We start from the raw sequence: 12,556 nt of genomic DNA on the forward strand, positions 1-12,556 counted from the left end.
TTGATTTTACTCGTGCACAAAAACATGCATGATGGTTTTAATACCACTGCTGTGATAAAGATCAATCTAATCTCGAAATGCACAACAGCTTGTAAAACAACAAAAATAACAAAAACAAACGTTCGTTTCAAGGAGTAACTTTTTTTTTTAAATTAATGTAAGGCTTTATTTTTGGATTTTACGCACAAAACACACAGTTAAATCACACTTTAACATAAACATTTGGGAATCCCGATTTTACGGGATGCCAGTGAAGGCATCTCAAGGCCCTGTGACGTCAGCCGCTCCCCTGCGCTCCCTCGAGCAGCCAGTCAGAGGAGGGATGCTCTGAACGCAAGACTGCAGCATCTTCACCGAGAGAACGAGCAGGGAAAAAAACGTCTCTTTCTCTGTGTGAACCTCCGGACCCTCTGCACCCACCCCGTCACCCCTGGGTGTCTTCATGATCGGAGCCAGGACAGGATAAGAAGAAAGAAATTATAATAACCTACCAATCGGATTTTTTTTGTATTATTATTGCTTCACCGAGCCTTTTCTTTATTTCTACCTATCTTTCTTCGCTTGATTTCGCCTCTTTGTCTTTCGGTGTTTTTTTGTTTTCTTTTATTTATTGCTCCGTGTCTCTGGCTGTTGCAGAGGAGCGCCACCATCCTGCACTGCCTGACATGAGTACGCTCTTTTATCTGCTTGCAGCGGAATGACACACATATCCTAAGCCCGCATATCACAAGCTTGATGGAAGATTGACGCTCCGTTTGCACATTTTTTCAGTAGCCTAGATCATTCATCATCTGCAGAGGTTTTCGGATTTCCCCCTCTGACTCGTTCATCCGCCGCTCCAGTGTTTCTTTCTCTCCGTCCCTGAGCAGCATCTCTACGCACGGCACGGCGCACCACGGAGAAACGCGCAGCTAACCTTCCCCGTCCGTAAGAAACAGGCGTACTTTCCAATTCCCAAATCGCTTTCGCCTTCTCCAAGGACTCATCTGCAGGCTACGGCTACGCTGCGTAAAAAGAAAAACGGGAAAAGGGGGGATTTAAACGCAAACGCAGCCCAAGCATCCAAGAGCAAGCTCTAAAAATGATGGCCGGCGGAGCAGTACAACAAAACGGGATTTTTTCAAATCCGCACCATCACAATCAACAACCACACATGGAGTCCGATCCCCCGGACTCACGTAAAAGACCCCTGGAGACTCCGACGGAGGCCAGCAGCACCAAACGCACAAATACAGGAGGTAAGAGCACCGATGGGGATGCGGGGAGCTGTTCGGGTTTCGGTGAATGTTGCTTCGTCCTGCAGGCAGGCAGAGGCAGAGAAAGGGGAGCAGGTTGATTCTTGACGTACACAGTGGCACGCTACAGCTCAGATTCATACATTTGTGCTTGCTTTACGCAGCGATAGGCTGTAAAAATAGATTATTTTAAAAATCCGCTTTCTAATGAGCGACAGTCATTTTCCACCAGCGTTGAAATAATGATGGTGGAAAGGAAACAATGAGGGGGATTTGGAGGGAAGTCGCCGGCTCACATCCTGACTGTTTGAGCCTCCTCACAGCGGCACAATGGGCTGTTTTTTTTTTTATTGCGTCTTAAGATTGACGCGCATGCAGCCACAGCGGCCATGCTGGAGCCAAAATAAGGATGTAAACAAGTGAAAGCCAGATCAGGCTGGTGCGTGATCGCATGCAGCAGGCTCTCATCCCGCCGACGGATGACCTTGTGATAATCTCACACATCAGCCACCATCGCCGCTTTGTGTACAATTACACAAGCGGATAAACAAGCAGACTCGCATTAACAGCAGGCCTGTGGCGAGTCACAGAGAACAAGGGGACCCTGAATGCGACAGTGTCTGTGCTACTGCAGCATGTCACTGCCTGTATATTTGGATCATGCTTTGCTGTCCTGATTTTAGCTGGAAGGGAGACATTTTTTTTTCTATAAACTGTCCGATAATGTTTTTTTCTTTCATTATTCTCTTGTTGGATGAAATATGAATATGTCACCATGGTAATCACCATATTTGGTTTTTGTTTACATGCTGTCATGCGCCAAGCATTCCCATCACCCGGCATTACAACCATCAGTAGCCTCTCCTGGCCATGCACCCCATCATGGACACATGCACCTTTAAATGTCTTATTGACACCACACACATGAAGACTGGGGAGGCGTTTAAAGACTCCCTTATCAATGTTCTCAGTATATTTCTACCAACCATCCAGTGCACTGTCAATGTGACAGAAATGTGACAAAAATCTTGGAGTCAAAGAGGAATATGACATAGCCTAAAACATAAAACAAAAACTCCAAAAAGTAACATTTAGTTGACCTACATTAACACAAAGATTGACCTGCTATTAGTAATATTCCAGGTGCATGCAGCTGTCATTCTGAATTTGTTTGAAGTGGCCTTTTTTTCTTGTAAAGAAAATAACTAAAATATTTTTCCGGACCAAAAGAAGTGTGTGTTTAAAGTCCAATAACAGACGCCTGGTGAATTGTAGGTAAAATATGAGATTCTTTTAAAAAAATATATACAAAAAATATAAATATATGCAAAGAAAATGTGATTTCACTCCAAGTTTGAAGAGTGTAGAACCTCCAGCGTATTAAAGGAGGTCAACTTGACTGATATTTAACCTACTGAGGTGTCGTTATTGGTCCGATTTATTGAAAAGGCCACTTTTTTTCCTCACAAATCCGTACAATTTGGATGATCTACTAATTTAGTGCGATCAGGGGTGATGGTTCCAAGAACATAATATCCTAACAAACCCGTTTAGGATCGGCCTGTCCCTTTTAGTGCACAATGACAGGTGGCACAATCTTAAAAACCCCTGCGAGTCTTGAGGATCAATACACTTTAATCTTTTTGTAGATCTTTGTGTGACCTGGCACTTCTCAGCAATGCCAGAAAAGTCTCTTTTTTGTACAGTTTCTTCAGTAGGAAACATGACAGCCGTCCTCAGGAGTAACAATTAGACAGAGGAGAGGAGGAGGTGAGCCGCAGGTTAGCGAGCGTTGTTTAACTGCAGATCGATGCACTCGGAGCACTAAAGGCTCCTCCTCGCTGTATGTAAAAACCCCAGGCTGGCCCTCAGGGGACCATCCTGCTGCCTGCGTAACTCGTCCATTTAGACAAATGAAAAGGTTGGGATGATGATGATGATGAGCGCAGCCGAAGAGGCTTTTACTCAGGCAGAGAGGACGGCTACGGCGCCGCCAGGTCAACGCTCCTGTAGCTGCCACACACAATCCACCAACAACCACTTTAGATAATCAACAAAGAGGAATCTTGGTTGCAGGTTTTCTGTGAGAGTTTTTGCACTGACAGTTAAGTCTGTTTTTGAAAAAAATGTCTCTTTTTTTCCAATTTCATGATTGAATAATTTGGTCTTGACTAGGGTTGTCACGATACTAAAATTTTCAACTCGATACCGATACTCAGGAAAATATTCGATACTCGATACCATTTTCGATACCACAAGGACAAGAACAAAGACCCCAAAATTTAACAGAAATATTTTTATTAACAAGAAAAATGCAACATGTAAAAATGAACAGAACCACAGGTTTAATATTTATAATAAAAAACAGTTGTGCAAAAAAGAAACTGCAACTATGATAACAAGCTTAAGGTCTGAGGTAATGCAAAAAATAAATAAATACAATAAACAATAGAACAATATTTTGAGGTTGTATGCTGTGCACAATATTAGGCAAGCTTGATAAGTCGACTGCATTCTGGGACTTTTCAGTCACCAACATTTATGTAAACTTATTAACTCTATGCTTATGTATACTGACACAGTGTCAATTAACGTAATATGGGCATACTATGTGCCTGATTTATTTATTTACGTTGTTTATAATCATTAACGTGACGTCAGCCTTTAATTGAATCTGGTCTCACAGGAATCCGTGAAATAGCCACGGATTCGCTTAACTCAAAATCCGTGGAATAGCCACAGAATCACTCAAATTTCTGTGAAACTGACACGGATTTCGCTACAATGCAAGTTAATGACAGTCATATCCCGTGGCTATTCCATGGATATTTTTTCCTATTGGTTTGTTCCAAGTCACGTGACTTTCAAGGTCACGGCGGTCAGAACAAAAAACATGGCGGACAGTTCTCTCATTTTTAGGGAAAAAATCAATATTTTGACTTCGTTTCTGCATAAAAATGGATTTTGATCACATTTCTAGCGAGAAATATATGTTTTATTTTCTAAATATTCACTCAGTCATATCCCGTGGCTATTCAAACATACAAAGTGATTATGTATGTATGTTGCTTTAATTGCTAGCTGCGGCTAATGGCTAATAATAACACGATACTTTTGAAAATTAGTATCCGGATACAACGTTTTAGTATCGATACTTTTTTGAGTAGCGATACTTTTGACAACCCTAGTCTTGACAGCTTGAATCAGTCAGAAGAGATTAGCCCAAAAATCTTTTTTTTTTAAAGGAAGACTATGTTTTTAAAGTTCTAGAAGTCAAAGTGCTGCTAAGAGATCATAACAATGGTTGTTTCTCTGTATGATTAGTTCACGCCACACACTCCCCCACCCCTGTGCTTCCTCTCTCTGTAGTGGCCTTCCTGCAGCCCCTATTTGAAACTGAAGGCATTGTATTCCCTCACCAAGAAACTGAGACTCATGGTAAGAGAGACTTTGCTTTTGATCTTCTTCCTGTTTTTTTAATCTTTACTGTAACCTTCTTCAATGCAGGAGTGATTCAGCAGTGACAACACCTAAATGTTGTGTTCTTGAAGATCAAATTCACAGTGAAATACTAAATTTTAGGGTTTTTTTCAACGACGAGGTCTAACTGCTGCCTGACATTTAAATAGGATTTAAAGTAGCACCCTCATATTCTGCTCATGATCCAGGATAATGCATGCTGAGATTGTTTATATTGTATGTTATCAGATCCATGACATCCATTTTCATGCTTTTTTATACAAATTATTTTGTCATGATACCCAACATTACTGCACAGATGAGTTCTGATGACCTTTGACCTCATGCTAGCCATATCATCAAAGCATTTGGGTTTATGACTGATGTTGTAAATGTTGAAATGTTCATTTTTCTGATTGTGTTCAAAGTGTGATATGATGTGATGTGATGGCTTTACCTGTAGTTTTAACCTCTTTCCTTTCTCACAGGTTCTGAAACTTAATGCGTAGTAGAGCTCTAACACAAAGAAAATCATAGATATTTCTCTTCATCTGAGAAAAAAATCATATTTCAAGAGTGAAGCTTAGATACACTGCAAAAAAGGTGTGTCTAAAAACAAGAAAAAAAACACTAAATCTGAGGGAAATTATTTTGCACTTGACAAGATTTCTTAAATTAAGATTATTAAATCTAGAAATAAGCATTTTGAACGCTTAAAATAAGAAATTAACTCTTAAAACAAGATAAATTAAAGCTGCCAGCAGCGATGAACTGGCCCGAGCAGAGTGACCTGACAATTATTTGTTTCTTACCAAGATAAAAAGAAACCCTTTAGATTTAGAAGTGTTAGATAATTTATCTTGTTTTAAGAGTTAATTTCTTATGTTAAGCGTTCAACATGCTTATTTCTAGATTTAACAATCTTAATTTAAGAAATCTCTTGGTTTTATTCTGGTTTCATGTGGTTTTATTCTGGTTTAAACTGATTTCATTTAAGAAATCTCTTGGTTTTATTCTGGTTTTTAAATGGTTTTATTCTTGTTTTAAGTGGGTTTTTTTCTGGTTTTAAGTGTTTGAACTGGTTTTATTTTGGTTTTATGTGGTTTTATTCTGGTTTTAACTGGTTTTATTCTGGTTTTATGTGGTTTTATTCTGGTTTTACCTGGTTTTATTCTGGTTTTAACTGGTTTTACTCTGGTTTTAACTGGTTTTATTTTTGTTTTATGTGGTTTTATTCTGGTTTTTAACTGGTTTTATTCTGGTTTTAAGAGTTAATTTCTTATTTTAAGCATTCAACATGCTTATTTTTCGATTGTTGAGAATCTGTCCATGCAGCAAGATCATTTCCCTCAGATTTAGTGTTTTTATTTCGTTTTTAGACACTTATTTTTTGCAGTGTATACATTGAGATCAGGTTTAATGGCTGTGCAGAGTGTTTTCCGTTCATGTCACTCAGAATTGTGTGAAAAGCGAGAGTAGACATTTAATTTTCAGACAGGATGGACTTTTTTGTCACTGAGATTCCGGCTGGTTTGTGTCCAGAATGTATGTGTGTGTGAGAGAGTAAAACGGGAAGCGACATTAGAGAGAAAGATCTGCTCGGCTGTCAGACAGTAGAGGTACAAGAGGACGTGGGACCACTACAACCCTCGGGGTCATAAATCACAGCCACATCTCATAAAAGCTGAAGGTCTTAAAGATGAAAAGATCAATGAGTAGCTGCAGTAGCTGCTGTTCGGAGCCCCTCACCCCCACCGCCTCTCTAATCCACCAACACAAACCCATTTTTATCTCTGCGCCTCACCCTGACCCAGCAGGGTCTCCCCCCACACACATTAAAGAAATTCTGATTTCCCTCTAATCATGTACATATATGATCAGAGACGTTTAATAAGCCCATAGTTAATATTTGATTAAGTTTCAGAGGTTTAAACTTGGATCATTTTCAAAGCCAGACTTGCTCCGGATTGGAGAAATGACTTCCAGTGTTTCAGGATTCATAGTTTTTATGTAGACGAATACTGATAAATCATCTTTTTCTGCAGTATATTTATTTATACTAACTGCTTTCACAGTTTCAAGCGGTCAAAACTGGAGAAAGACTGTTATATTTGTTGACAGATATTATTGGCTGATATTGGCCTATAATAGATATATCAGTATCTATCGATTTTGGCATATATGTACCCATGTGGAAGCTTTTTTTAGATTCAGATTCAGATTTCCTTTATTGTCATTGCACAGATTAACAAGTAGGACAACGAAATTAGCCATCAACCCGTCCAAACGTATACTTAAAACACACATATAATATGACAGAGGTGGACAGGACAGGGAGACAGAGATGGAAGAAAATAAATACAGCACAATGTGAGGACAGGAAAGGAGGAAAAAACAATGAAAAAAACAAACATGTAACACGTAATTGCATAAAAGCAATGCTTGAGGTGATTTAGAAATCCTTGTCATGCAGTTTGTCCACAAATACGATTGTTTTCACCTACAAAAGGCTGAAAAGCAACAGCAACCAGGCAGTTTTACAAAGATGGTGATTTAATTAGCAAAGTAATTGCATAAAAATGTATAATAATGAATAATAATGTAGGTGAAGCCTCAGTTTGATGCTCGTACCACTCTTCCCCGTGTCCACATCCAATAAATCCACAGAGACCAGCCGGTAAACTTGAAATATTTACTCAGAAAAATGCAGGAAAAATACAAAATATAAAATGTTGCAAAATGAGAAAGTACTGGAGAGAGATAGAGAGAGGTCAAAAAACTATCGGGCTCCACTCCCCACTTGTCCTGACTGACCACAAATCACATTACTTACCAAATTACCAAACGCATATATAATAATAATAATAATAATAATATAATCCACATATTTTGTAAATATCAAAACATTTACATATTGTAAATATTCTCATTCTTATTTCTTGTGAACTTCAATTATTCTGTTAACAACAAAAAACTGAATTTAGGCTCCTACAAATTATGCTAAACATTCTTTAAGAACATGTATTGTTTAAGAGAGCAGCCTTCTGCTTACTATTGTGTCGTCATATTGGTGTAAACTCAGTGCACAATCCTCATAAAATGTATAATATCAGCAGCCACATGGGTGTGTGTATAGTGTTTTGAAAAGTGAAAAAAAGATTCAAAATCACATTTTATGTTGGACTAAAGCACAAAAAAGACACAAAAGGACCAAAATAAGATACAAAATTACAAAAAAGTCATAAAATGACTAAAAAAAGACACAAAATGACCAAAAAAGACACAAAATAACTAAAAAAGACACAGAAAAGACACAAAATGACCATAGAAGACACAAAAAGACACAAAATGACAAAAAAAGACACAAACTAAGAAGACAAAATGACAAAAAAAGACACAAAATGACCATAAAAAGACACAAAATAACTAAAAAAGACACAAAAAAGACACAAAATGACCAAAAAAAGACACAAAATAACAAAAAAAGACACAAAAAGACCCCATAGAGTTAAATCACTTTAAATATGTCACAAAACCAGTGTATTTGCAAAGACGATACATTTATTAAAAAATATATATCCAAGCGACATTAGTGTAGAGATGCATCAACAGCTAAAACAGAGTTACTGTATTATATGTATATACACCTGGTTAAAAATACTTTTTTGCTGATGATTTATAAAAATATATATATAACATTTTACTGCTCTAGAGCTCGGGCTGATACATAAAGCAGCAACAACTCTGTTATGCAGTGTGTGCTTTGCATTATAAGGAATTATAATATGTTGAAAATTTAGCATTTTCTAGCCCCAAAATGGTAATAATTCACTATTTTTATCAAATATTTTAGTCTCATCTTGGTGAAAAACGATCCATACGAGGCTTAGACTTTCCACAGACACTACAGGCTGATATTTGTGTTTTTGTTAGTAATATCTGATATTTTTATGAGTACTGTATATAACCAGTACTGATACTTGAGCACTAACAGCCTCTCAGTTTGATAGAAATGACTCAGATACAATCCATTCAAAACTAATGTAGCTTTCAGGGGAAAACTGCTTGTATAAGCCATTAAGAAGTCTTATGTAAGCACAAACAAAATAAATTGGATGTTGTTTTTTGTTTTTTTTTACCTCGATTTTAACGTAGGTGGTCAGAAAATGAACATGTGAGTGGGGACGCCTACAGGTTTACCAGTCAGGGAAAAGTTTGCTGACCTGGACGTTCGGACCTTTCAGTGCTTTCATCACTTTATATCTCAGACTCTTCCTCTTCTCTGCTGTCTGTAAGATGTAATACATTCATTTAGTAAATGGATGGACTGGCAAGATGCTGCTGCGAAGGAGGAGGGGGGCCTTGAAATGCCCTTGCCAAGTGACATTAGGGGTTTTGTGTGTGTGTGTGTGTGTGTGTGTGTGTGTGTGCAGTTGTCTTTGTGTTTTATTTCAAACAGAAGTTGCAAAAAGCAGCGAGGAAGTTTAATGAAAGAGATGAACGGGTGTGTAGATGTTGTGTTGCACTGTAGTTGGATGCATGCATGCAGTCACACACACACTGCTGCGTGTGATAGTTTTGAAAGTAAAAAAAAGATTAAAAATCACATTTTATGTTGGACTAAAGGACTAAAAGACACAAAATAACTTAAATAAGACACAAAAATGGCTAAAAAAAGACACAAAATGATCAAAAACAGACACAAAACGACACAAAATGACTAAAAAAAGACACAAAATGACCACAAAAAAGACACAAAATTACCAAAACAGACACAAACTGAGAAGGCAAAATGACACAAAAAGACACAAAATTACCAAAAAAGACACAAAAGACACAAAATGACTAAAAAAAGACACACAATGACCAAAAAAGACAAAAAATGACTAAAAAAAGACACAAAATGACTAAAAAAGACACAAACTGAGAAGACAAAATGACACAAAAAGACACAAAATGACCACAAAATGACCACAAAAAGACACAAAATGACTAAAAAAGACACAAAATGACACAAAAAAGACACAAAATGTGTAGATGTTGTGTTGCACTGTAGTTGGATGCATGCATGCAGTCACACACACACACACACACACACACACACAGCAGTGTGCCAGTGTGCGTACATGCTGTGTAGTGAGCCGTGGCTGTATGAGGCAGGGTCTTTGATGCTATTGATCCGAGTGTTTTCTTTTGCTCCTGGAACTGCGCCGAGCGTCTTTTTCTTTCTTTTTTCGGGACGTTCGTACAAAGGAGAGCTGCTCCTTCCTCGCATTGATCAGCTGAGGAGGAAGGAGCCCCACATTTGGCTTCTCAAAAATAGACACCATGTTGTGGAGGTTCTGTCCTAAATACGAGTAGCTACGCCTTCAACAGTGAGAGCTAGAAAATGTAGAAATAAGTTGATGTTTTAAGTTCAGAGCTGTTGAGATTTTTTCTCACAAAATACACAGATTTTTGTTTGAATGTGAAGCAGTATTTTTTAACCCTCTGGAGTCTCCAAAAGCTCCAAATCCAGACTTCTTCATCACATCCAGACTAGAAAACAAAGCAGCGTGGAGCCCTACTGTAAATTTACCTCTAAAGTTCTGGCTGTAAACTCCATGAGGCCAGTTTCAGTTTGATGATGATATACCAAGTAAAACTGGAGACAAGCTCAAATATATATAGTATAAAATTTGCAACTTTTGTTCACATTTGCAACATTTAAAATTCTTTATTGAGCATGATAGTGTTTGGAAATTAAAAAAAATCCAAAATCACATTTTATGTTGGACTAAAGGACTAAAATAGACACAAAATGACCAAAAAAGACACAAAATGACCAAAAAAGACACAAAAAGACACAAAATGACTAAGAAAAAAAGACACAAAATTACCAAAAAAGACACAAAATGACTAAAAAAAAGACACAAAATGACTAAAATAAAGACACAAAATGACTAAAAAAAGATATAAAATGACCAAAAAAGACACAAAAATATACAAAATGACTAAAAAAATATACAAAATGACTAAAAAAAGTCACAAAATGACCAAAAAAGACACTAAATGACCCAAAAAGAGACAAAATGACAAAAAAAAGACAAAATTACCAAAAAAAAGACACAAAATTACCAAAAATGACTAAAAAGAAGGTCAAAAATCAAAAGTATTAAAAAAACGGCCAACATAGTCTCAGACCCCAGAGGGTTAAAACACAGAGTGATTGAGCTCACATTTCTTCTCGGTACCTTCAGAACACGGCGTTCTCTCTGCGACACGCCTGTTTTATTCGTTCGTTCGCTCCTCTCCTCCATTCTCTCCATCTTCCTCTCCTCCTCATCCATACTAATCATGCTCTACTTCAGACCATCACGACTGCACCCTCCTTCTCCTCCTCCTCCTCCCGTCCTCCTTCACCCTCGTCCTCCCATCATCTCGTCCTCCACCCACCCCCTTCATCAATCGCCGGCTGCCATTGACGACGCTCGTTTCTGAAACTGTCGATCGATTCGCTGCCGCCGTCGGCAGGACGCTGCAACTCTCCTTCTTCTCCTCCACCCTTTTCCTCTTCCTCTCGCTTTTTTTTTTTTTTTTTTTCAAGCCACTGCGTCAAAGTAAAAAAAAGAAGCCATTGTACAGGGTGGGGTGAAGGCGCTGGGAGGCGGGGATTCTGCCACAAAGGGAGGCGTGTGGTTGGTGGAGCGAGACGCCAGTCGCAGCCAGCTGCTCTCTGATTGGTCGAGGGGAGCCGGGCGGCCATGATGAATATGGATCAGGGAGCGATGAAAGGGCCGATGCAGCGAGGACGACTGGAAGGGCCCCCTCCTCTGAAATAGCCTTGAACAATACACACCGGCTTTCTCACACACACACACACACAGACTGAAGGGAGAGAAAGGAGGCGGCTGCTTCAGTTATCTTTGTTAGCGTAGCCACCATGTCTGCTTTGGTTTCTACGCAGATGATCGTTTCAATATGGAGCCGTCTGATTGGTTCAAACTGAATTTCTGTTGCAGGATGTTGTTCTCCAGTCAGATTTCGGGTTTCTATTTATAATAAATAAACAGATCATGTCATACTCGGTCTGTTGCTGACCAGGACGTCACATCTTTATGTATTATTTATTTATTAGCCTATTATTTGCGTCTGTATAGACGATCCAGGTGATAAAATCATGATTTAATATCCCAGAACATGATTGTGTCCCGCAATGTTTTATTAGGTTAGATGATAAAGGGAAAATGTAAATGATGTCACTCAGATCAAACCTGTACTCAGGAATTATCAGCCTCACGTGGGACTGAATGGAAATGACAAAAAAGCTTCTAGAACAATTTTTCTTTTAATTTATTATAAATGTAGAAAGATGTTTGAGGTGTTTTTGTGGTTCAGAGCCACAATAACACAGATTTTTAACTCCATGGCAAATCAGAAGATAAATAAAATATAAAACTTGTGAGTGAAACACTATAAAATATTTACAACAAATATCAACCGTAGAATCAAATCAAATCGTATCGTTCTCACACTGTATCGATTCGGATCAAATCGTTTTTTAAAAGAGAATATCCTATATGACCTGTGTATCTAGATGTGAATCGAATCGTTTATCACATTTATATTCTCTCCACATCTCTGTAATTGTTAGGTGACCCGGCTTGTAAAATCGTTTGGTTTTAGAATTCCATAATTCATAATTTTGCCACTTGTGATTTGAGATGCCCTCCATTTTAAAAACAGCCTCTGTAAGAAAATGATTGCTGGCATGAAAAAAACAAAACACAGTATTATTTGCTTCTGCTGCTGCTGCTGTGAGTCATCTTGATACCTTTTAAGAGAAAAAAAAACTATTTTTTAAGACAACACTCAATACTGAC

The 12,556-nt window shown here is 38.1% G+C and overlaps 1 protein-coding gene across 2 annotated transcripts in view; it reads left to right on the plus strand.

Annotated features, from left to right (window-relative positions):
- The first annotated feature begins 319 nt into the window (after positions 1-319).
- Positions 320-12,556, plus strand: part of LOC131970579 (RNA-binding protein Nova-1-like) — a 109,079-nt gene continuing 96,842 nt past the window's right edge. Inside the window, exons 1-2 of one of the 2 annotated variants that reach the window (XM_059332006.1) lie at positions 320-1,238; positions 4,605-4,673. In XM_059332006.1, coding sequence (XP_059187989.1) covers positions 1,082-1,238; positions 4,605-4,673 — 226 coding nt within the window. In that variant the 5' untranslated portion in view covers positions 320-1,081. The remainder of the gene's footprint in view (positions 1,239-4,604; positions 4,674-12,556) is intronic. The other variant, XM_059332007.1, reaches the window with a different exon arrangement.

The sequence above is a fragment of the Centropristis striata genome, chromosome 4 (assembly GCF_030273125.1).
Source record: "Centropristis striata isolate RG_2023a ecotype Rhode Island chromosome 4, C.striata_1.0, whole genome shotgun sequence".
Lineage (NCBI taxonomy): Eukaryota > Metazoa > Chordata > Actinopteri > Perciformes > Serranidae > Centropristis > Centropristis striata.